The sequence below is a fragment of the Hyperolius riggenbachi genome, chromosome 11 (genome assembly GCF_040937935.1).
Source record: "Hyperolius riggenbachi isolate aHypRig1 chromosome 11, aHypRig1.pri, whole genome shotgun sequence".
In the NCBI taxonomy this organism is placed as follows: Eukaryota; Metazoa; Chordata; class Amphibia; order Anura; family Hyperoliidae; genus Hyperolius; species Hyperolius riggenbachi.
Genome location: NC_090656.1, coordinates 10,662,364 through 10,689,087, shown reverse-complemented (window position 1 = coordinate 10,689,087; position 26,724 = coordinate 10,662,364). Strand labels below are relative to the sequence as shown.

The window sequence follows — 26,724 nt, the reverse complement described above, 5'->3', positions numbered from 1 at the left end:
TTGCTGAAGAGAAATGTTAAATAAAAGTGGCATTTTAGGAGGTTTCAGAGTCTCTTTAAGCTTCAACCACTTACCAAAATTAAGACAGTATAGCTACTTCCTGTGGGAGGACTGTTCCCATTCCAGGGGCATAGATATACCGCCTATATGTGCTCCTACAGGTGTTCTCGTCGCTGCCCTATAGTACACAAATCACTGAATGAGAACACAGTCCCCATTCATCGATCTAAGTACCTGTGATCAATGATCATCAGCATGAATGAGATGCAGGTGGTCATCGACTAAAGTGAAAGTAAAACATACACGCGTTACTTCCTGTGTATATCAGGTATATAAATACGTAATAATAATAATAATAATATGGTTGGACATTATGACTATGTTAGGATTAGATTGTAAGCTTCTCTGAGGACAGTCAGTGACATGACTATGTACTCTGTAGTGATGATCCTAATCAATGAATTACGATTACGCAAAATTTTGTGTACATTTTCACAATTACGCCTAAACAAAATTACGATTTGTAAATGTAATGGATTTTGTATAGTCATTCATAATTTCGTGTAAAAATTGGTACATATGTTAAGGAGAATAATGGGTACAAGCCAAAACGACCTTGTAGTTTGAGAAAATCGATTTTAAAAATGCAAAGAAAAAATATTTTTTAAACTCAGAAAAATGACAGTTTAAACCATTCTTTGTATTTTTAAAATAGATTTTCTCTAAAACTACAAGGCTTCCTTGAAAAATTTTTTTTTTACGTTAATGTCTTTTCTGCTGATTGCCTTGACAAAGGGGACCCTGAGTGGCCCCGAAACGATTGTTGGCCTTGCGGGTCAGACATGTATGGCACATTGATGTGATGGAACAATAAACGCAACATTGGTTGTTCTATAAGTCTGTGTGCGGACTTCGTCTTCCTGTATGACAGTTTTCACATTTAGCGCTCCTAGCTTTCATTGGCCAATGGCCAAAACCTGAGAAATAATACATTTTTTTCCTTATTATTCCTATTAAAATGAGTTTAGAATAAAATAATTCTTAGCAAAAATGTACCACCGAAAGAAAGCCACAGAGTACATGTCATTGACTGTCCTCGGAGGAGCTTGCAATCTAATCCTACCATAGTCTTAATGTCATAATGTCCTACCAAATAAATATATACTGTATGCATTAATTAAGAATTGAACTCTAAGAATGAAGGCACTTTTCAATATATGCATAATGCAAGTGGTATGCAAATTTATGAATCTTGTAAGTTGAATACAAACTTATGGGCTTGCTTGATTCTGCTTCTATGTTGATTTATCACTAAGAATGAGGGCACTTTTATTATTAGACGTTTATTTGCAATAGATGAATATTTCAAGTTAAGGTTGTATGCAAACTTCTGTTTTTGCTGTACACCAATTGTATGTTGATTTGTCGCGACCAATGAGGCCGTTCTATTATATTTGTGTTTTCAATATGTAAATAATGCACATTGTATGCAAATGTATGAATAAATTGAATAAAATGCAAGTTTATGCACATGTCCGTACTAATCTCTCCTACTGCTTGCCCGTAGCCATATCTGTACTAATCCCTACTACCTATCCTACAACCTACCGGTATGCAATGCCAAATGGGCATAAATGTACTAGTCTTATAATACAGTGCCAATATTCTTAGTGTTCAACTGGTGGTCTGACGTGTAACTAACAATCTCATTACTATATATATATATATATATATATATATATATATATATATATATATATATATATCTCTCTCTATCTCTATCTCTATATCTATCTATCTATCTATCTATCTATCTATCTATCTATCTATCTATCTATCTATCTATCTATCTATCTATCTATCTATCTATCTATCTATATACATATATACATACACACACACACACACACACTTAAGCATATTAGGTGATTTGCATCTCTGTAATGAGAAGGGGTGTGGTCTAATGACATCAACACCCTATATCAGGTGTGCATAATTATTAGGCAACTTCCTTTCCTTTGGCAAAATGGGTCAAAAAAAAGGACTTGACAGACTCAGAAATGTCAAAAATAGTGAGATCTCTTGCAGAGGGATGCAGCACTCTTAAAATTGCAAAGCTTCTGAAGCGTGATCAGCGAACAATCAAGCTGTTCATTCAAAATAGTCAAAAGGGTCGCAAGAAGCGTGTGGAAAAACCAAGGCGCAAAACAACTGCCCATGAACTGATAAAAGTCAAGTGTGCAGCTGCCAAGATGCCACTTGCCACCAGTTTGGCCATATTTCAGAGCTGCAACATCACTGGAGTGCCCAAAAGCACAAGGTGTGCAATACTCAGAGACATGGCCAAGGTAAGAAAGGCTGAAAGACGACCACCACTGAACAAGACACAAGCTGAAAAATCAGTCTTGAAATATTTCTTGGCCCAGTCTTAACATTTCAAAGGTTTTATGGACTGATGAAATGAGTGAGTCTTGATGGGCCAGATGGATGGGCCCGTGGCTGGATTGGTAAAGGGCAGAGAGCTCCAGTCCGACTCAGACGCCAGCAAGGTGGAGGTGGAGTACTGGTTTGGGCTGGTATCATCAAAGATGAGCTTGTGGGGCCTTTTCGGGTTGAGGATGGAGTCAAGCTCAACTCCCAGTCCTACTGCCAGTTTCGGGAAGACACCTTCTTCAAGCAGTGGTACAGGAAGAAGTCTGCATCCTTCAAGAAAAACATGATTTTCATGCAGGACAATGCTCCATCACACGCGTCCAAGTACTCCACAGCGTGGCTGGCAAGAAAGGGTATAAAAGAAAAAAAACTAATGACATGGCCTCTTTGTTTACCTGATCTGAACCCCATTGAGAACCTGTGGTCCATCATAAAATGTGAGATTTACAAGGAGGGAAAACAGTACACCTCTCTGAACAGTGTCTGGAAGGCTGTGGTAGCTGCTGCACACAATGTTGATGGTGAACAGATCAAAACACTGACAGAATCAATGGATGGCAGGCTTTTGAGTGTCCTTGCAAAGAAAGGGGACTATATTGGTCACTGATTTGTTTTTGTTTTTGAATGTCAGAAATGTATATTTGTGAATGTTGAGATGTTATATTGGTTTCACTGGTAAAAATAAATAATTGAAATGGGTATATATATTTGTTTTTTGTTAAGTTGCCTAATAATTATGCACAGTAATAGTCACCTGCACACACAGATATCCCCCTGAAATAGCTAAAACTAAAAACAAACTAAAAACTGTAACGATCGGTGTAACACAGAGAGGGTCTGATTACCGGTGATCTGCAGTATCACCAATAATTAGATATTTCACTAACCTCTGGACACCAGGGTAATACGAGTGTTTGGTGTAACAGGAATACTTTGAGGATTACACCTGAGGAGCAGGTGCCCAGCAGTAAGGAGTACTGCACAGTGACACCTTCCTTCCACAAGCTTGAGACTCCCCCGAGGGAGGGGTCAGGCTAAGAGTAGGAAGGACAGAGTGTGAGTGACACCAAGGAAGGGTGTCACCCCCAGGTCTGTGAGCTATCTCTAGACTGAGGAGATAGCTCTCGAGGTCGGGCAAGCCGGGTCGGCAACAGAGACAGATCAGGGACAGAGACAGGAGACAGATGCGGAATCCTAAGACAAGCAGTTCAGTAACAGAGTATCAGATATAGCGAGGTACCTAATCAGAGATCAGAAGAGTAGTCAGGAAAGCAGAAGGTCATAACAAATAATCAACAATGCCTAGTCTGAGGTGTGAGCTCCGTGATCATCAACACCCTGGAACTAGTCTGAAGAACAACACAGATAACATATAGTTTTCCCTAGACTGAGGTGTGAGGTCCTTGATCATCAACACCCAGGAATTGGTCTAGATAATAACACAGATATATCACAGATACTGACAAGGTCTGAGTGCTACCACGTAGTGATCGCAACGCCAGACACCAGAGAAATGACCAGCACCCAGTATATATATATATATATATACCAGCGCTCTCCAGCGCCTCCCCTAAGTGCTGGACCAATGAAACCTGATACAATTGTCAGCTGATCGGCTGGATCAGCTGACACCCTTCTGACTGCCATAAAGGCTCTGCCTCTCGCGCGTCATTCTGAACCTGTGTGGACTATCCGTCCCAGCCACACCAGACATGTGTTGTAATGCAAAAATCTATTAACCCTTCGCACACTCACATGCAAATGTTCACACAATTGCATTCACAGATTCACTCATCCAGGCACAACTGTTATCCCTACAGCTAAATTAAAAGCCAGGGTTTTAGTTCACAGAAGAATGCATTCTTATGCTTAATCACCTATACTGCGCAGAAGTACCCAGGTAAACATAGGTGTCCTAACTCTGGCCCTGTAACATGCATAGTGCAGACATGCAAACACATTCATTGCATCAAACCTATCAATGGATTAGGAGCACACATCCTAACTTCCTCTCCTGGGAAAGACAGTGCATCTTACCAATCGCACAAGGGAGCTAATGTTATGTGTCCATGTGCACAATGCGCATACACCAGCATAAGCTGTCTGCATGCTGACAAACATACAGGGGAAGGGGGAGTGCACCGAATTGGACCCTAGCCACAGGGGTCAATGATAAGAATAAACATACATATATCCAGGCACATCGCCTCTAGTTAGGACATTAAATAAATTATTAGGGAAAGGGAGGTGCTGAAGGGGGTGTGGCTAGAAAACAGCAAAAATCTATTAACCCTTCGCACACTCACATGCAAATGTTCACACAATTGCATTCACAGATTCACTCATCCAGGCACAACTGTTATCCCTACAGCTAAATTAAAAGCCAGGGTTTTAGTTCACAGAAGAATGCATTCTTATGCTTAATCACCTATACTGCGCAGAAGTACCCAGGTAAACATAGGTGTCCTAACTCTGGCCCTGTAACATGCATTTACCTGGGTACTTCTGCGCAGTATAGGTGATTAAGCATAAGAATGCATTCTTCTGTGAACTAAAACCCTGGCTTTTAATTTAGCTGTAGGGATAACAGTTGTGCCTGGATGAGTGAATCTGTGAATGCAATTGTGTGAACATTTGCATGTGAGTGTGCGAAGGGTTAATAGATTTTTGCTGTTTTCTAGCCACACCCCCTTCAGCACCTCCCTTTCCCTAATTTATTTAATGTCCTAACTAGAGGCGATGTGCCTGGATATATGTATGTTTATTCTTATCATTGACCCCTGTGGCTAGGGTCCAATTCGGTGCACTCCCCCTTCCCCTGTATGTTTGTCAGCATGCAGACAGCTTATGCTGGTGTATGCGCATTGTGCACATGGACACATAACATTAGCTCCCTTGTGCGATTGGTAAGATGCACTGTCTTTCCCAGGAGAGGAAGTTAGGATGTGTGCTCCTAATCCATTGATAGGTTTGATGCAATGAATGTGTTTGCATGTCTGCACTATGCATGTTACAGGGCCAGAGTTAGGACACCTATGTTTACCTGGGTACTTCTGCGCAGTATAGGTGATTAAGCATAAGAATGCATTCTTCTGTGAACTAAAACCCTGGCTTTTAATTTAGCTGTAGGGATAACAGTTGTGCCTGGATGAGTGAATCTGTGAATGCAATTGTGTGAACATTTGCATGTGAGTGTGCGAAGGGTTAATAGATTTTTGCTGTTTTCTAGCCACACCCCCTTCAGCACCTCCCTTTCCCTAATAATTTATTTAATGTCCTAACTAGAGGCGATGTGCCTGGATATATGTATGTTTATTCTTATCATTGACCCCTGTGGCTAGGGTCCAATTCGGTGCACTCCCCCTTCCCCTGTATGTTTGTCAGCATGCAGACAGCTTATGCTGGTGTATGCGCATTGTGCACATGGACACATAACATTAGCTCCCTTGTGCGATTGGTAAGATGCACTGTCTTTCCCAGGAGAGGAAGTTAGGATGTGTGCTCCTAATCCATTGATAGGTTTGATGCAATGAATGTGTTTGCATGTCTGCACTATGCATGTTACAGGGCCAGAGTTAGGACACCTATGTTTACCTGGGTACTTCTGCGCAGTATAGGTGATTAAGCATAAGAATGCATTCTTCTGTGAACTAAAACCCTGGCTTTTAATTTAGCTGTAGGGATAACAGTTGTGCCTGGATGAGTGAATCTGTGAATGCAATTGTGTGAACATTTGCATGTGAGTGTGCGAAGGGTTAATAGATTTTTGCTGTTTTCTAGCCACACCCCCTTCAGCACCTCCCTTTCCCTAATAATTTATTTAATGTCCTAACTAGAGGCGATGTGCCTGGATATATGTATGTTTATTCTTATCATTGACCCCTGTGGCTAGGGTCCAATTCGGTGCACTCCCCCTTCCCCTGTATGTTTGTCAGCATGCAGACAGCTTATGCTGGTGTATGCGCATTGTGCACATGGACACATAACATTAGCTCCCTTGTGCGATTGGTAAGATGCACTGTCTTTCCCAGGAGAGGAAGTTAGGATGTGTGCTCCTAATCCATTGATAGGTTTGATGCAATGAATGTGTTTGCATGTCTGCACTATGCATGTTACAGGGCCAGAGTTAGGACACCTATGTTTACCTGGGTACTTCTGCGCAGTATAGGTGATTAAGCATAAGAATGCATTCTTCTGTGAACTAAAACCCTGGCTTTTAATTTAGCTGTAGGGATAACAGTTGTGCCTGGATGAGTGAATCTGTGAATGCAATTGTGTGAACATTTGCATGTGAGTGTGCGAAGGGTTAATAGATTTTTGCTGTTTTCTAGCCACACCCCCTTCAGCACCTCCCTTTCCCTAATAATTTATTTAATGTCCTAACTAGAGGCGATGTGCCTGGATATATGTATGTTTATTCTTATCATTGACCCCTGTGGCTAGGGTCCAATTCGGTGCACTCCCCCTTCCCCTGTATGTTTGTCAGCATGCAGACAGCTTATGCTGGTGTATGCGCATTGTGCACATGGACACATAACATTAGCTCCCTTGTGCGATTGGTAAGATGCACTGTCTTTCCCAGGAGAGGAAGTTAGGATGTGTGCTCCTAATCCATTGATAGGTTTGATGCAATGAATGTGTTTGCATGTCTGCACTATGCATGTTACAGGGCCAGAGTTAGGACACCTATGTTTACCTGGGTACTTCTGCGCAGTATAGGTGATTAAGCATAAGAATGCATTCTTCTGTGAACTAAAACCCTGGCTTTTAATTTAGCTGTAGGGATAACAGTTGTGCCTGGATGAGTGAATCTGTGAATGCAATTGTGTGAACATTTGCATGTGAGTGTGCGAAGGGTTAATAGATTTTTGCTGTTTTCTAGCCACACCCCCTTCAGCACCTCCCTTTCCCTAATAATTTATTTAATGTCCTAACTAGAGGCGATGTGCCTGGATATATGTATGTTTATTCTTATCATTGACCCCTGTGGCTAGGGTCCAATTCGGTGCACTCCCCCTTCCCCTGTATGTTTGTCAGCATGCAGACAGCTTATGCTGGTGTATGCGCATTGTGCACATGGACACATAACATTAGCTCCCTTGTGCGATTGGTAAGATGCACTGTCTTTCCCAGGAGAGGAAGTTAGGATGTGTGCTCCTAATCCATTGATAGGTTTGATGCAATGAATGTGTTTGCATGTCTGCACTATGCATGTTACAGGGCCAGAGTTAGGACACCTATGTTTACCTGGGTACTTCTGCGCAGTATAGGTGATTAAGCATAAGAATGCATTCTTCTGTGAACTAAAACCCTGGCTTTTAATTTAGCTGTAGGGATAACAGTTGTGCCTGGATGAGTGAATCTGTGAATGCAATTGTGTGAACATTTGCATGTGAGTGTGCGAAGGGTTAATAGATTTTTGCTGTTTTCTAGCCACACCCCCTTCAGCACCTCCCTTTCCCTAATAATTTATTTAATGTCCTAACTAGAGGCGATGTGCCTGGATATATGTATGTTTATTCTTATCATTGACCCCTGTGGCTAGGGTCCAATTCGGTGCACTCCCCCTTCCCCTGTATGTTTGTCAGCATGCAGACAGCTTATGCTGGTGTATGCGCATTGTGCACATGGACACATAACATTAGCTCCCTTGTGCGATTGGTAAGATGCACTGTCTTTCCCAGGAGAGGAAGTTAGGATGTGTGCTCCTAATCCATTGATAGGTTTGATGCAATGAATGTGTTTGCATGTCTGCACTATGCATGTTACAGGGCCAGAGTTAGGACACCTATGTTTACCTGGGTACTTCTGCGCAGTATAGGTGATTAAGCATAAGAATGCATTCTTCTGTGAACTAAAACCCTGGCTTTTAATTTAGCTGTAGGGATAACAGTTGTGCCTGGATGAGTGAATCTGTGAATGCAATTGTGTGAACATTTGCATGTGAGTGTGCGAAGGGTTAATAGATTTTTGCTGTTTTCTAGCCACACCCCCTTCAGCACCTCCCTTTCCCTAATAATTTATTTAATGTCCTAACTAGAGGCGATGTGCCTGGATATATGTATGTTTATTCTTATGTGTTGTAATGCGTCTGTTGGTTTGAACGCGGGGCAAGCTGCACCGTTGTCAGAGCATGCGGCGGTTTCCCCGCGTTCGGCCATACTACTAGTGGCAAGCCCCTGCGTGCAAACTTCCGCGTCGGACGCGGAATCCGCCGCCTTGTTCACTGGGCATGCGGCGGTTTTTCCGCGCTCCGTCAGGCTAGTGGATGCAGGCCCATGCGCGCGAGCTGTCATGTTTAACGCGGAATCAGCCGCCTTAGTCTGAATACTTGCGGCGGCTTTTCCGCGTTCTCACAAAAACTACTTTCAAAAATATTCAGCTTTCATATTAATGAGTTTTTTGGGTTCATTGAGAACATGGTTGTTCAATAATAAAATTATTCCTCAAAAATACCACTTGCCTAATAATTCTGCACTCCCTGTACATGCATATTTACATACATATACACATATATACATATATACATATATACACACACACACACACACACACACACACACACACACATTAAGGCTTAGTTGTGGACATGCACACGCCCAACCGGCACTAATTGGATAGTAAATGTATAAATTGTGTGTGTCATGTATGAAATTTTCAGGCAGTCAGGGGAGGACTGGGAGCTTTTGGCCTGGAGGGAAAACACAAACTAGAGGCCCGTTTTCACAGCAGCCCCAGCCCAAATGACATCACACACGCGCCCCTCGTGCTAGATGCCAGTAGGCACGTGGGAAATACAGCAAGGACACCAGAGGGACAGCGTGACAGATGAAGTATAAATGCACTGGCACATAATACATTTTGAGTTACAACGGCCGGGGTTTCCATCGCGGTTATCGTTCGTGATTATCGCACTTGATTGACCACATCGGCCTGAGATTTCCCAGCATTTCAGATCGATATATTCAACCAATTTCCACCCCAAATCAGTCAAATCTTCCATTGGGCATGCTTGTGGCGGCACAGATTTTCATCCGATTTGATAATTATCGGAGCGGTTGGTGGGACGGCCATCAAGTTGAGAGATGTATGGCCACTTTAATTCTTCAAGGCTCATCCCATGGACCCTGCAGGCAAGCCTCTGCTCTTCATCATGCTGTGTATATTTATCAGCATACCCGCCCTCTAATTGCTCTGTAATTTGGCATTTATTTCCCTCAGCCAGCCTAGTGGTTCACATTGCCTTATACAAAAACATGAACGCACCAGGCACTGTACCAGCCCTAAATCCTTAAATGAGAGGCAGTCTGGGGGGAAATATCCCCCCTTCCCCCCCCCCCCCCCCTGGCCAGTCCTCCCCTGTCAGGCAGGGATCACATTAGGGGGAATCACTTGCAAAACCGCAAATGGTGCTTTTCTTTGGACATTCACAGTGTTTTTCTGCAGGAAAGAAAAAACAGGTTCTGTTCCTTTTTTTTTGCACACCACATGCGATTCCTATTGCTGATGGCTAGTAGGCACACACCACATTTGGGTGATCATGCATTTTGCTGCAATGTGAAATCATATGCAAAAATGCACGTAATCCTTTCCTATTGACATTCATGGTCTAGTGTTACAATGTGTGTTTTTTTCTGTGTGCAAGGGAATAAATACCGCTTTTGTTATTTTATTTTTTCACACATTGCATGCAACTCCTATCGCCGACAGGCAGCTGCAGTCAGCTGGCTGACGTGTGCGGAAAACAAGGGATTGTGTATGGAAAACCGCAACCATTTTATAGTGACACAAGTGTGATCAAGTGTGTGTGAAATTGAGCAGCATGTTCAGAGCCCTCTGTATGTGTGTAAATAAAGTTGGTTTAAGTGAAAAAGTGTATTTGTTTGCTTGGTATACAACGGCCATGTGTGAGATCTGACATATATGTGAGACTTTGAAACAGCATGGCAAACATGGCAGCCATGTTTATTTGTGCAATGTGATTGGCTGCCTTAGAGCACAGGCAGGGCCGGGTTAAGCAACAATGGGGCCCCAGGGCAAAATAAACCTGGGGGGCCCCCCCAACATATACCCCGGAACAAAAATCGGCATTAGGGGACCTTTTTTGCAGCTGGTATAGTCAGGGTGTGAAGTCCCAATCGGTCGGAGCTCCACATTGTGGCTATCCCAGCCTGCATGGGGGACAAGGGGTTAAAAAGTTTCAGGAGGGGGGACCCCATATAATTTTTTTTTTTTTTTAAATTCCCACACTCTAAACATAAAAAAAAAAATATGGGAAAATAGGAAAAAATGCCAGGGATCTTCATACAGCCATATTGCGGCTGTATAGCGATCCCTGGCCAAAGTGGTGCGGCTGCGTATAGACCCCCTGGAAACCCCGTCAGGAAATTTATTGCGCTTTCGTTTGATGCATGTCAAATTACACTACCGTTAGGTTTGCTACTAAAAGTGACATTTACCGCATTTAAAAGTATACTTTTTTCCTTCGAAACTTTAAAATCGATTTTCTTAAAAACTATAAGGTCTTTTTGAAAAATAGTTTTTTCCTCTTATTCCTAATGATCTCCTTAACATATCCTGCACATTTAGGGTTTCTAGCATTTAAGGTGGATTTGCTATTAACCATTAAAGTCGGCAGGTTTTTAAATGTGTATTTTTTTGCCTTTGAAACTTTAAAATCGATTTTCTCAAAAACTATAAGGCCGATTTGAAATTTTTTTTCCTCTTGTAGCCACTGGGGGCCCCTACAAGCTCTGGGGCCCTGGGGCAGCTGCCTCCTTTGCCTCTATGGTAGCGCCGGCCCTGAGCACAGGCTTGTAAATGATTAGGTGAGAGTTTGTGTGTGGCTTACCCAAAGAAACGCATGTTGATTCGGTAGTAGTGCAACTATGCATGAATTGGGCAGGGGGAGGTTTGACCTCTGTCTGAGAATAGTTATCAGCCCTGTGTTGGGATCATTTATATGTGAAGAGTGCAGCTATGGGCCCTGTCACACCAAATAATGTGTTTAGGGTCGTTTTCGTTTAAAAAAAAAAACAAAAACAAAAAAAACACCTCCATTGGCTTACATTAACCACTTTGAATCCCTTGCTACGCTTATCTACTCCCCACAAAACTTTACTTGAAGCTCAGGGGAGTAGATAGGCGTACTTGTGGTAAACAGTGTGCTGTATGCCCAATAAGCTATCTGATTATGTATATAGGGTATCATTTTAACCGTGACAAGTGAGAGAATAGATTTTGTGTTGTTTGACAACTGAGGGCTAAGTCATGTGATTTTTTTTTACCGGAAAACTGAATGAAAAGCAATAAAGTTGTTGTTTTCATGTACTTTATACCCCTAAATAAATACTTGTAAAAAAAACAAACAAAAGTGACAGCATTGAAAAGAGAATACATAGTTACCCTAGGGACTTAAGGTCCGTACACACGCCGGACTTTAGGCAACGACGGGTCCGTCGTTGCCTCCCGCTGGGTGGGCGTGCCAGCGACAGTCCGGCGTGTGTACGCTCTGTCGTCAGACTGATACGGCTGTTTCTGAGCGATCCGCCCGGCGGATCGCTCAGAAACAGCCGTATCAGTCTGACGACAGAGCGTACACACGCCGGACTGTCGCTGGCACGCCCACCCAGCAGGAGGCAACGACGGACCCGTCGTTACCTAAAGTCCGGCATGTGTACGGACCTTTAGCCTTTAAAATATGTATGCCATGAGAGTGCATTACTGTTAATCATGAAGATAAGGGCTTTTAATTACTGATAGAGTACAATGAGAAAATAAAAAACACAAACCAGAAACTAATATATTATCGCCATACATTGTACTAGGAACATTATTTAAATGTTGAGATAACCAGGACAAATTAGCAAATACAATGTGTGGGTTTTACCTATGGTAACATTGTTTATTTGAAAACTATAGTGGATGGAAATGGAGAAATAGTGTATTTTTTTTTCTTCTAATTTTTCCCTTTAAAATGCACAGATAATAACATAATTACTAAAAGCAAATATCACCCTCACAAAGCATAATTTGTGGCAGAAAAACAAGATATAGATCATTTACATCTGATGAGCAGCAATAAAGTTATTGGTGAATGGGAGGAGCGCTGAAATGTGAAAATTGCTCTGGTTTTTAAGCAAAAAACCCTATGGTGCTGAAGTGGTTAAAATCGTGGCAACATCGCTGCAAAACAAGATTTTCGAAAAATCGCGTTCACTCAATTTTGCTGCGATTTTACCACAATTTTAATGGCTATAGCGGCGCTCAGTTATTAGTTTATAAAAACAGCATAATTTGGCCACCAGCTATAGCTGGCAGCCAAATTACGTCTTACCCCACAGTCCACAGCGCCCTGGAAGGGGAATAATAATTAACGCTGCCGGGACTTTTCAAGGAGCAGAGTGAGCGTTTTTTGGCTTTTCCTTGCACCCAAATTTTCTGGTGCCTTAATTACATGTCCAAGTTTTCCCTTGATCACAGCCTGTTGTATTGTGTATAGGTACAGTAAGTGAGGTGCATTTGCACGATACCCATGCCACGATCTGCTGTGAGTCCATTCACTCTTCTCAATCATCATTTTGCAATTACACTTTTACAGTAATTCATTATGCTTCTCAAGATTTTTAGGATAATACCTCTGTGATATTTGGCCGTTTTCAAGGCAGGTATAACAAAAACGAAGTCTCCACACAGTTCCACAAACCCATTGCGGACTTTTGCTGGGTCAGACTCTTCTCCGATATATTCCTCTACCAGCAATGGGATCAACCCTCTGAGCACTGCCTAAAGAAGTAGACACATACATGATTACTTCAGTGTATGAGTTTGGCCGGGCTTCTACAACAAGATTCTATGCCTGGTCTGTTTATAACTAACAACTTCCCCACCTACATCTCTGAAAAGATACTGAGATATATACCCAGACACCATCACTGATGACCTGCGCCTGGCCGCCTGCACATTTCCCACTTCCATGCACAACTACAGAACTTTTTTAGAACGGTCTCCACTCTCTGGAACTCTCTCCCACCACCCATCGGGCTTGCCACCTCCAAAGAAGCCCTCAAAAGTCACCCTTTCTCTGGCCTACCTTCTCACACCTACAGTGCTGCCCAAAATTATTCATATCCCGGGCAAATTTTGACTTAAAGTTACTTTTACTCAAACAGCAATTAATTTTTGATGAGAAATGACGTAGGTGTCTCCCAAAGGATAATAAGACAATGTGTACAAGAGGCATTATTGTGGGGGAAAAAAAAAAAAAAATCATTTCTCAGCTTTTATTTACATTTGAGCAAAAAGTGTCCGGTCCGAAATTATTCATACCCTTCTCAATAATCAATAGAAAAGCCTTTATTGGCCATTACAGCCATCAAACACTTCCTATAATTGAATGAACCAGCTTTATGCATGTCTCCACAGGTATTTTTTCCCCATTTATCTTTAGCAATGAGCTCCAAATCTTTCAGGTTGGAGGGTCTTCTTGCATCACCCTGATCTTTAGCTCCCTCCACAGATTCTCAATTGGAGTCAAGTCAGGACTCTGGACAGGCCACTCCAAAACAATGTTGTTGTCTGCTAACCCAGAGGTTCTCCAACTGGGTGCGGCGGCACCCTGGTGCGCCTTGAGCAGTTCCCAGGGGTGCCATGGCTGCCCTCGAGTCACGTGTCCCTAATCACGCAGGACTCAGTCCTGCTCTGCTCAGCATTACAGCTAGATGCTGGACTGGCCATGCCAGTGTGCGCCGTGAGCAAATCTCTCCCCGCCCCCTCTACAGTGACACCACAGCGGGAGGCAAGGGGGAGAGGATCAATAAGAGACAGGATAGAGAGAGAGAGAGAGAGAGAGAGAGAGAGAGAGAGAGAGAGAGAGAGAGTTAGCCTGCTCCCCCAGCACACTCACCCTGCCCCCCCCCCCCCCCCCCCAGCACTCTCTGCCCAGCGCTGTCTTTCAGCTCCCCAGCACTCTCATTTTTCTCCCCAAGCACACTCACTCTGCTAAGCACCATCCTCACTCTGTCCATAATTAGGCAGAGTCTGAAAGCGATGCTGCCTGACTAAAGCAAGTCAGGGGAATTAAATAGTTGTCATTACCTACCTAAAAGGGCATGCAGCCCATCTATAGGGGGCTACTGCCTACCTAAATACAGTGGCGTATCTAGGCGTAAAATGCGTATGAAAACAGTCAAGTATGTTTCCTGCCTTAAAGGGGAACTGAAGTAAGAGGTATACGGAGGCTGCCATATTTATTTCCTTTTAATCAGTACCAGTTGCCTGGCTATCCTGCTGGTCTATTTCTCTGCAGTAGTATCTGAATAACACCAGAAACAAGCATGCAGCTAGTCTTGTCAGATCTGACTTTAAAGTCTGAAACACATGATCTGCTGCATGCTTGTTCAGGGGCTATGGATAATAGTATTAGAGGCAGAGGATCAGCAGGGCTGCCAGGCAACTGGTATTGCTTAAAAAGACATAAACATGGCAGCCTCCATACACCTCTCTCTTCAGTTCCCCTTTAAGGCAGGAAACATACTTGACTGTTTTCATACGCATTTTCTGCACAGAAAAAATAAAAACTCATGTTAATCAAAGGGCTAGTTCACACTTAATGTGTTTTTCTTGCACAGAAAAAAACCCGGACATTCTGCACATTTTGTCAGTTTTCTGTATCAATTACATTAACTGTTGTGAAAAAAACTCACATATTTTTCTGCATAGAAACACACTTGGTGTGCAGAAAATGTGCGCAGAAAAAGCCAAGGTGAAAACTGAAAAACAAGTGTGATCCCTGCCTAAGTCATAGACCCTGAACAAGCAAGCAGGTAAAATATCTATAAACACATCTGACAAGATTAGCTGCATGCATGTTTCAGGTGTGCGATTTAGACCCTAGTGACCAGAAGGATCAGCAGGATTTCCATGCAACTGGTATTGTTTAAAAGGAAATAAATATGGCAGCCACCACTCTCATATGAATGAAAGCAATGACATATTTGCAGTGACGGTTATCACATAATAAAAGCCTGACAACCTATTAAATATCAGTAGATAGGCACTGAGCTAGAAATATAATGCATTTTAACAACTGAGGTATACAGTACAACTTACAAGAGAGACATTAAAACTGGCCACAGAGATGCCAGCAGGGTAATGGTTAAAGTGCAGAGTGTCATAAATAAAAGTAAGTAAACAGCACACTGAGATAAGGCTGAGGAATGTGTGAATGACAGAGCTGAATTGATGGGAGACCTTGTAACCTCCAGACAGACCAGAAGCATCTGCTGCTATCTCAGGGGACTGAGACATGATCTGTCTTAGGGAGTGAGGGAAAACATTGGAGCTCATCTCTCAATAGCTTGTAATGTAGATATATGAAAGGCTGAGACGGGCAGGCTGCTGGATGATTGTTACTCCCTTAGACTCAGGAATGCTGTCAGCAGCACTGCGCCCCCCTTGATGATTGAAGAGGGAGGTCGCCTGGGGCACTTGCCATGCCTGCATCCCTCCAGATACGCGTCTGCCTAAATAGGTACTTTGTCCACCATGATGAGAAGACCACCGACGACCTAGAAGGGAAACTGTATAACTAAAAAGGGGCACTAGAAATTAATCCAGGATAACAGGGTTGCTAGTTAGATGCCTAACTAGGATGCCATGTAACTAAAAGGGAGATGTCCAATATGGTGTTTGTAATGCATATTTTTGGGCCATATTTGATGCATAAAATGATGAGCTTGCATTTTGGTAACTTTTTTTGTCAAGGGGTGCCTCGAAAAATTTTCTGAGTCATCAAGGGTGCCTTGACCCGGAAGAGTTTGAGAACCACTGTGCTAACCATTTCTTCACTACTTTTCAGCATGACTATGACCCAAAACACACAGCAAATGTCCACTGGTGCCCAAGGCCAAGTTTCTCTGCAGACTGCCTGAGGTCGCTGAGAATCCTCATGTATTGCTCTTTTTTCATGGTGTCGGTTACTGTGATTAGGTTCCCTGGTCCATTGGCTGGAAAACACCCCCAAAGCATTAGGTTCCCACCACCATGTTTGACAGTGGGGATGGTGTTCTTTGGGTTGAAGGCTTCTCCTCATTACATCAAATGAAGGAAACATCATTGTAACCAAACAATTCAATTTTTGTTTCATCTGACCATAACACAGAAGACCACAAGTCTTCTGCTTTGTCCATATGAGCATTTGCAAAGGCCAAGCCAGCTTTCGTGTGCCTTATCTGGAGAAGTGGCGTCCTCCTTGGTCTGCTTCCGTGGAACCCAGCAGTGTGCAGTGTCTGCTGGTGGCAATGTCTCAAGTTAGACAATCCAACAAAGCCCAGAATAGTCAGGATGGCCTTAGTGGTGATCCTTGGACTCTTTTTCACCTCTCTCACTATCCTCCTGGCCAGCACAGGTGTCATTTTTGGCTTCCGACCAAGTCCTCTGAGATTTTCCACAGTGCTGAACATTTTGTAATAATACTTTAATACTTTTCACTGTAGCCCCTGGAACTTGAACATTCTGAAACGCCCTTGTAGCCCTTTCCTGACTTGTGAGCCCCACAATGCGCAGCCGCAGGTCCTCCCTGAGCTCCTTTGTCTTAGCCATGACTGTCCACAAACCAACTACAGAGAGCCGCTGTTTTCACCTGTTCAGTTGATTAAAACAGCTGTTCCCAATTAATCAGGGCAATTAGGATGCTTTAGAACAGCTTGGACTATTTGGAATGGTTTAGAACTTTGGATTTTCCCATAGACTGACAGTTTGTGAAGGGTATGCATAATTTTTAACTAGACACTTTTTGCTCAAATGAAAATAAAAGCTGAGAAATGTTTTTTCCCACGATAATGCCTCTTGTACATAGTCTTATTATACAATCTCGAAGTGAGGTGGGCCCAGGGCCAGAGACCATCATAAAAGCTTCTAATTGTGGCAGAGCTGGGACAAGGTCCTCCAGCACCCAAAGCTGAGACACCAAATTGCTCCCCTCCATGCCTCCCACCCCAGCTGTCACACACTGATTGCTATTACACTAAGAGGCACCCCAGGGCCCCAACACCTTAATCTCTAGTTATCTGGCTTGCAGTCACTGCCATGTGTCCCCTTTTCTTATTTTGTCTGATTTAAACACAGTAGGGTAATGATAGCTGAATGGGTTGTGCACCCTCTTCTACACTGCGCCCTGAGGCTGGAGCCTCTCTCGCCTCTGCCCAGCCCTGAATTGTGGATTCTGAACACCTCGAAAATTTTGAGATGAGGGGAGCCACCGATCACCAAGGAAGCACTAAATTGGGCAAGCAATACAGCAACTATGAGGGGACAGTGGACTCACAAACCACAAGAGAAGCTCCAAACTGGTCAGGTGGCACGGTTACCAGCTCAGAAACATGGAAGCCCTCACAGAACCCAATGGAACGCCTGATTAGTCAAGGGGAAAAGCAACCAGCATGGAAGGGAAGTAGTCATTGCTAATCATTAAGAAAGCTTTTCCTCACAGCAACCCTCATTTAATTGAAAGGAGTCTCACTGGGCAGAGGCATGGCGGCCATCAGCCAGGAAGGGGAGTGAGGCCTCCATGACCACCAAGAGGTCCCTAATTCAGGATTAACCAACTGTAGCACCAATGCATGTCAGGGCTTTTATAGACACCCAATGAATACTATGAAGTCCCATAAGTGGGGGACACTGAACACTACTGTAAAAAGACAAAAAATTCACCATTTTTCTTTGCTGGCCAACTAATTATTGCTTAAAGTGGATCCGAGGTGAACTTTTACTCATTGCATAATTGTGTTCCTTTCCTATTGTTTATAGGGCATTCCTCAAGCCAAATCCTTTTTGTTTTTTGTTTTAATACTCTAATTCCCTATAAACTAAATAAACCACGCCCACAGGTTTTCAGAGAGCCTTGGCAGTAGCAAGGGCTCATGGGAGCTCAGTCTGGGCAGGAGGAGGAGGCCATTGATTTCAGAGGCAGAGGGGAGGAGGGAGGAATTAGGTTTTTTTCACAGGCTGAGTGCTCAAGATGCAGATAAGCCTGCCTCTGTGTAATGTTAACAACATGGCTGCTGTCATTGTATCACAGGAAGAAATCATAATTTTCTATTAAAGCGGTTTGCAGCTAGATTTGCTGTGTAAACTATCTAAACTTTAGATAAGATATATAGACAAGTTACGTGTTATAGTTTTTCATCTTGGATCCGCTTTAAAGGACATCCGAAGTGACATGATGAGATAGACATGTGTATGTACAGTGCCTAGCACACAAATAACTATGCTATCCTATAGGTCTTCCCCTGCCTGAAAAAAAGTTAAACATCAGGTATGCAAGTGACAGTTTGTCCAGGTCGGAACCGGGTCAGACTATAGCATGACCCTCAGGCCCGGTTCACATTAGCGGTCGCCGTCCGGAATCGCCGTGCCGGAGCCAGACCGCATGCAGAACGGACGGAACGGATGCACGGCATAGCAATGAAAGCCTATGCGTCCGTTCACATGCGTCCGTTTCGTCCGGACCGGATCCGGACTCCGGCATAAGACCCAACATGCGCTATTTTTTGGTCCGGCTCCTGCGGCAGCCGTATCCGGAGCGGAGCCGGACTGCACCATCCGGCCAATACAAACCAATGAGAACCGGAGAGCGCACAACACACTGGCTAAAAATCCGGATGTTCTACCCCACTTCCTATGCGTATTGAAGCGGCGATTTTGGATGGGGACACATGGGCAAGCATTTTGGAGTGGAGCAGCAGTGACTTTAAACGTGCTGGAGATGTTGGCAGTATGTCGGAGGTGGAGGTGAGTGCTAAACAGCGGAGGGCCTGATTCCACAGGTCCACCTTCTGCTGACCTCCCAGACCCCAACATTTTTATTGTATTTCTACTATCTTTTGCCAAACGGATCCGGATCGCATCCTGATGAACACCTGATGCAGCCTGACCGGATCGGATCCGGATCAGAACCGTACGGTCCGGATCCGGTCAGGTCATCCGGTCCGTTTGGCAGAGAACCGCAAGTGTGAACCGGGCCATAAGTAATCATAGCCATAAAACACTTTCCTGACAGAAAAATGGCTTCTGAGAGCAGGAAAGAGATAAAAAAGGGTCAATAATTCATAGATTTCAGCTCTGGCGTACTTCAATGAAGGGGTCATTGAGCAAAGACAACAATGAAGTGACAACATACCAGAAAAGAAATTTATGGCTCATTTTACTCTGTAAGAAACATACTTATTTGTGCATATTTACATGTTTCGCGACAGAGGTCCTTTAAATACTAGATTTAAATATAAAACTGTAGGATAAAAAAAAACAAAAAAAAAAAACAACAACACATTTTTAGGAGAAAGAGGCTAGATACAATTGTTTTTCTCTTCAGTTTATTCTCACCTTGAATGTCCTTTAAATGTTGTATAGCACGGGGGGAGGGGGGGGGGGGATTAGCCCTGGATTTCATACCATACACATTTCAACTGTTCACCTGGCTTGTGGCCACAGGTACATTTTCCTTTGATCATCATTTGGCATTTCCAGCCAGGCTGCATTCAGAGTCAGACCTTACCAAATTATTTCAGCAGTAAAGAGGCACTGTCACAACATATAGTAGAATACAGTACATTTTTCAGGATATTCACCTCATTTTAATCTTTCTGGTTTCAGCATCAGAAACACTTCCTCTATGTATATAATGCTGAATATTAATATGTAACGCCACCCTCCCAAAGATGATAGCCTAGGCTGATTCTACCCCCCTTCCCCCGAGCATTCAGGGAAACCAGGTATATTTTGTACTGGCTTCAGAATTCTCAGAAACCAACATTCCGCAAAGCTTCGCCTAACAGAACTAAAGATGTTGCCATCTGTGAAAATCAGGGAGAAGAAAGATCTTACAATGGGAAAAGACTGACTACATAATCTATAAAATTAATATTGAAAAAAAAAAAAAAAGCAATTTTATTCATCATGTTATTTTCCCACGTGGCCTCAGGCCGGGGCAGACATACCAGGAATGGGTTGTTTTCCAGCAATGTTGTGACCGTTTCTTTGTCCATTCCCTCTCGTATTCCGGTGATGTTCATAGCCTGCACATAAACACAGTATAACATTAGCACCTTGGTGGAGGAAGGTCATCGAACATGAAACACAATTCACAAGTGTATCCCTCTTACCTGTGGCTTTATCCAGTGCTTATTGGCCCTCTATTTAGGCTAAATGATGTCATCACTGCCCACCTGAATAGTGACAGCTACTCACAAGCCCCTCCCCCCTTTACAGCTTTTGCCAGGATACAGGTGGAAGCTGTAATTGGGTGGTGACCGCATCAAAGCAAAATATCACAAGCCCCTCCTACGGAAAGGAGAAAAATCAAACCCTGGAGCATAAAAGTGCTTCCTTTGGCTTCAGTTGCAATGTTTGCAGGTGTGTCAACTCAGAGCCCAGTGGGGATGACCTTCAAGCCTCACTGGTGCCCATTCCCCGTGCTCCGGCTGCATGTGCGCGCTGCCTGGACAGGAAACTCTGCAGCTAGTACCAGGACCGGATTTGTACCCTTTACCGCCCAAGGCCGCTGTCATTAGCTGCCCCTCTCCAGTATAGGTAGCCAGATGACCCCTCCCCTCTAGTATAGCTAACCGGATGACTCCCTAATCCCTGCTTTTCCCACTTCTCCCCTTTCAGTATAGGTAGCCAGCTCGCCCTCACACCGCAGCAGCCATCAGTGTCTTTCATTTATCAGCTTATCTCTAGTGCAGAAGGTTCCTTTTTGCCTCTGTCTCCAATGCTGCCCAAGTCCATAGCCGCCGGCCACAATGCGAACCTGCACAGAGAGCAAGGTGGCCGCTGCACAGGTGGCTGGCAGCAGAGTACCCGCGGTCAGATGCTCGCCTGATCTCCCTACATTGCAGCATTTGCAAGTTTGCAAATAATGCATAATGCATAAGTTCAGCCTGCTGCTTTGGTGCCCTTGCTCCTGTTGTGCCCTAGGCCATGGCCTAGGTGGCCTTGTCCTAAATCCAGCCCTGGCTAGTACTCTGCAGGGGCCCTAGAGGGCACTATTAGCTAGGCTAGGGGGAGACACAGCTTGGGGGGAGCCCTGGTCACGCACCTTTATATAGAATATTTTGTTCTGGTTTCCCTCTTTTAAACCTAGGTGTGTCTTTCACTGTCTTATGGTCAGATGTGTCTAAAGGTGGCCACACACACACACGATACAATAAAATAATCCAATTTTACGGCAATTCGATAAAAAGCTTTTTTTCATTCGACTGAAAAATACGATTGGATTTCCCTTTTTTTTTCTATTTTTATCAATCCAGAATGCTGGAAATGTTTCTTCAATTTTACTAAAAATTGTATGGCGTGTGTTAGATTGTCAATATAATCAATATAATCAATATACGGTAATCACCATTCATGCCGCCTGGACGTGATCCTCACGTCCAGGCGGCTGCTGTTGTGCTGATGCGCGGTTTAGCGCGCTCGCACGCTCACGTGCCGCCCCTCAGTAACCCGGAGATCAATGAATGGGAACATGGTTCCCATCATTGATCTAAGTCCCCAGCAGAAAAGCCGACGGCTTCTCAGAGGCCACTGTCTTTATGACATAAAAAAAAAAATAAAAAAAAAAAAAAGTTTTCCTCCTCTATAGGTTTACTGGAAGCAATCAGTATGCTTCCAGGGCCAAGAAAAAAAAATCTCACTGTGGCCAAATAGTAAAACTACATCTACATACATTTTTAATACAATAAACACACATTATTAAATTTAAAATTAACTATTTCCCCCAACCAAAAATTTCCCAAATAACATTTTTAATGAAAAAAAAAAAAATACAATTAAAAAAAACAAACAAAAAAAAACAACTGAAAAATGCACCTTTATTTCCAAATAAAATATTGGCGCCATACATTGTGATAGGGACAAAAATGTAAATGGTCATAACCGAGCCAAATGAGCAAATAAAATACATAGGTTTTAATTATAGTAGCATGTATTATTTTAAAGCTATAATGGCCAAAACTGAGAAATAATGATTTTTTTCCATTTTTTTTCATAATATTCCTGTGAAAATGCATTTAGAAAAAAAAATTCTTAGCAAAATGTACCACTCAAAGAAAGCCTAATTAGTGGCGGAAAAAACAAGATATAGACCAATTAATTGTGATAATTAATGATAAAGTTATTAGCGAATGAATGGGAGGTGAAAATTGCTCTGATGCATAAGGTGAAAAATCCCCGCGGGCTGAAATGGTTAATATACACACCCTAGCAACTTTCTCAGTTCCCAATCATTTTTATCATAACTGGGGGGAAATTAAACATAGCGGTGTGGTACATTAGTCATATTTTTGAAATGTTACAATCAGAAAAAGTGATTCCAATTCTTGAATTGTACAGATATTTCAAAAATTGTATGGTGTGTCGCCACCTTTATGGAGAGAAAAGTACAGGAACTAAATCCATGAAGTAGCTACCTATAACGGGCAGATAAGAGATCTGCAAGTCTTTCCAGAACCTGCTGCTCGGTTCACACACAAATAATTCCTAATGTGCTGAAGTATATGGCAGTTCAAGATAACGGGAGCAGATGACTCCAAGTCTGTTCTAGGAGAGGTCTGTATGAGGGAGCAGACTTGGCTGTACCCTCCCATATGCTACTTGTAGCAAAGCAGTCAATGTCTTGATGTCCCTCCTGTTCAGAGCTTCCTGACAGAAAACGTCAATAAAATAAGCCCAGCTTTATTAGAAAATATACATTTACACATTGAATAAAAGGATGTCTAGTCTACATAGTCCCGCTGGCTGAGTGATCAGGAGAAAATCTGAGGTAAAAAAAAAAAAAAAAAAAAAAAAAAAAAAAAAAAAACCTATACCATACGTATATTTTTTCCCCCTTGTTTCAGATGGTTTCGGGGCCGAGCGCCTGAGCTGGGCACCGCTATAGCACTAATGCTATATAGTGCGTACCCCACGCAAGGGTAATACAGGGTTCTGGCATTCCCTAGACCCCAAATTACTTCTCGCTCCAAGTTAGGGCCCTTTTCTACTGCAAAACGTTTTACCTAATTTAATGTGCTTTTTTTGCATTTTTATGCGTTTGTGTTTCAGTTTTCCTGATTGGCAAGTGTTGTCTTTATTTTTAAAAATAGAAACTAGTGGTTAAATAAAATCAAAAACGCAAAACACAAACGCATTTCTAAGCATTTTTCATGCGTGCCTATACTTTACATTGAAACGCAAAAACATATCATGATCGCACAGATATGCGTTTGCATTTTTTTTTTCAATCAGAACGCAGCAGTGGAAAAGGCTACCCAAGATTCTTATTTTAAACCGGCTACACTTAAAGTGAATGGGAACCGAATTTAAAAAAATGAGACAGATACTTACCCAAGGAGAGGGAAGGCTCTGGGTCCTATAGAGCCTTCCGGCTCCTCTCCTGGTCCCGTCGTTCCAGTGCTGGCTCGCCCGGTAGCAGTAGGTGACTAATTTAGTCAATTACTGCTTTACCCAGCCGAAGGAGGCTTCAGAAATCTTCCGGGACCCCGAGTGCTCCTGAAGAAGGGCGGCCCTGTACTGCGCCTGCGCAAGCACGCTCTCTTGCACGCTCACGTCTGTGCAGTATGGAGCCGCACGTCTTCAGGAGGACACGGCTCCCGAAGACTTCCAAATACCCTTTCGGTGGGGGATTGAAACGGGGGGAGCCAGCACAGGATAGAGGGCACCGAGAGAGGAGACGGAAGGTTCTGTATGACCCAGAGACTTCCCTCTCCTTAAGTATATGCTTCATTTTTTTTTTTTTTTTTAAATGCAGTTCCCATTCACTTTAAGAATCAGAAAATTCGACTCGCCCTGCACTGGCGGTGGAACGATACGTACGCGGACCGGAAGCCATTTTATAGAAGTCTCGCTACTACTAATGCAGTGAACGGTCATGAATGTTGTGTCCGCATTGCATCTTACCGCGGGGAGGATCCAGCCAAATTCCTGCTCCGAAACTCCCGTCATAAATGGGACCGGATTATTCTCTTTGTCCGCCAGTATCTGCTCGGCGGGTTTCGGGAAGAATACCCCATCAACGGCGGCGGGAGGAGCGACAAATACCTGCAAGCGCAAATGATTGAACAGTCAGTGATGGACTTGTTTCAGCTCCCCCCAAAAACTTTCAAGGACCACTATCGCCAAAATCATAACATTTTAAATACATGTAAACATATAAAAATACGAAGTACATTTCTTCCAGAGTAAAATGAGACGTAAATGACTTTTCTCCCATGTTGCCGTCACTTACAGTAGGTAATAGAAATTTGACAGAGCCGACAGGTTTTAGACTAGCCCATCTCCTCATGGGGGATTCTCAGGGTTTTCGTTATCCTCAAAAGCACTTAGTGAATGCCAGTTGCTCTGTCCAACTGCCAAAAAGTGTGCAGCAAGCAGGGAGGCAGTCCAGCATCATTGTATAAATTCTTTTCAGGGAGTGTCTTTATATCGAATAAAGGCTATGCTGAGAATCCCCCATGAGGAGATGGGTTAGTCCAAAACCTGTCAGTTCTGTCAGATTTCGACCACCTACTGTAAGTGACAGCAACATAGGAGAAAAGTAATTTATGGCTCTTTTTACTCTGGAAGAAATGTACTTATTTGTAAGTGTTAAGGTTTTTTTTTGTACAATTTTACATTTTTCGCAATAGTGGGCAGGATTCACACTTATTGTCAAAAACTGACTGTTTTATTGCATGCATTTTTCATGTTAAAATACACATTCGTATGGCAATTTTCGCTCGCGACTATTTTTCCACAGGTCAATGTCAATGTGAATTAACATGCAATGTGCAAATTTATGCAGCAAGTAAGGTCTTTTTTGTGCATTCTTTGCATGCGCATTTTAGCAGAAGCGTGATTCTCCATTGACTCATTAGATGTACAGTAAACGGCGGATACACTGCGGTCTCTCACACATCCGCGCCATCCATTTTTCCTCCGCTCCATCCGTTCGATTTCCATACTCACATGTCCCCTGGTTCCGCTGCTGCTCAGCCCTGAATCTCACAGGCTGCAGCCTGGCAGGAGCATGGAAACTATGGGATTACAATAGACCAATTCTCCCTAGCAGTATGCTGAGTTTTCATTGGCCCACCATGAACCAATGAGAATCCTCCCTGTTGGCCTTTTGCAATCCAATCAGGATCCCTATGCTGCTGCCTGGATCAGTTCACCGACTACAGTACCAAGCGGAGGAGTCGGCAGCGGTGACACCAGGCATCGAAGTAGACGGAGCAGACACGGCAACCAGCCTAGTTAGAATGGAAACTGTCCGTTCTCATAGGCTGTAATTGCATGCGTGTACCCAGCGTTTCCGTTCCGGTCCTGGAAAAATGCGCAGCTTGGGACTCTGCGTTTCCAGCGGTTTATTTACAAGTGGAATCAGATCCTATTTTTAACAATAGGAACGGTTCTGTGCGTTTAGCGGAATAGCAGAAGTGGAAACCAAGCCTATCTTTAATATTTCCACTTGGGACACAGACAACAATTTGAATAGGAACAAAGGGGTTGATTCCCTATAACAAATAGTGTGTCTTATCAGAGTTAGCGTGCCTTATCAGAGTTTACACCTTATCAGAGTAGCATAGCGAGCGCTACGAACTTATGCCTGCTAATTGCCAATGACGAGAGCTCCACTTGTCTTGCCCTGAGCCCCTGCGGGTCCAATCACTTTAAAGGACATTCTGTCCGCATTTTGATTGGCCCAAAAGACAGGAAACTAGACAGGCAGCCTATTGGGCCAATCAAAGTGCGGGGAGAATGTCCTTTAAAGTGATTGGACCCGCAGGGGCTCAGGGCTCAGGGCAGGACGAGTGGAGCTCTCCCTATTGGCAATTAGTGGCTGGATAGTGTAATGGTTAAGGGCTCTGCCTCTGACATGGGAGACCAGGGTTCGAATCTTGGCTCTGCCTGTTCAGTAAGCCAGCACCTATTCAGTAGGAGACCTTAGGCAAATCTCCCTAACACTGCTCCTGCCAATAGAGCGCGTCCTTGTGGCTGCAGCTCTGGTGCTTTTAGTCCGCCAGGAGAAAAGCGCAATATAAATGTTATTTGTCTTGTTTTGTCTTTGTCAATTAGCAGGCATAAGTTTGTAGCGCTCGCTATGCTACTGTGATAAGGCACACTATTTGTCATAGTGAATCAACCCAAACATGTGTAATTTATGCCAATGTCTGTCCTTAAAATGAATCAGCTGCAGATGTATTCCTCAGGCCAGTTTTAGACTACCGGCTGGCGTTAGCGGTACCGAACCATCAA

General features: G+C 43.3%; 1 protein-coding gene across 3 annotated transcripts in view; it reads right to left on the bottom strand.

The window, feature by feature from the left end:
* LOC137538289 (pyrethroid hydrolase Ces2e-like) overlaps positions 1 to 26,724 on the bottom strand; it is a 101,536-nt gene that overhangs the window by 14,694 nt on the left and 60,118 nt on the right. For all 3 annotated transcript variants that reach the window (XM_068260371.1, XM_068260372.1, XM_068260373.1), the window contains 3 exons: positions 24,388 to 24,528; positions 20,430 to 20,507; positions 13,071 to 13,218 (listed from right to left, as the gene is read on the bottom strand). In XM_068260371.1, coding sequence (XP_068116472.1) covers positions 13,071 to 13,218; positions 20,430 to 20,507; positions 24,388 to 24,528 — 367 coding nt within the window. The remainder of the gene's footprint in view (positions 1 to 13,070; positions 13,219 to 20,429; positions 20,508 to 24,387; positions 24,529 to 26,724) is intronic.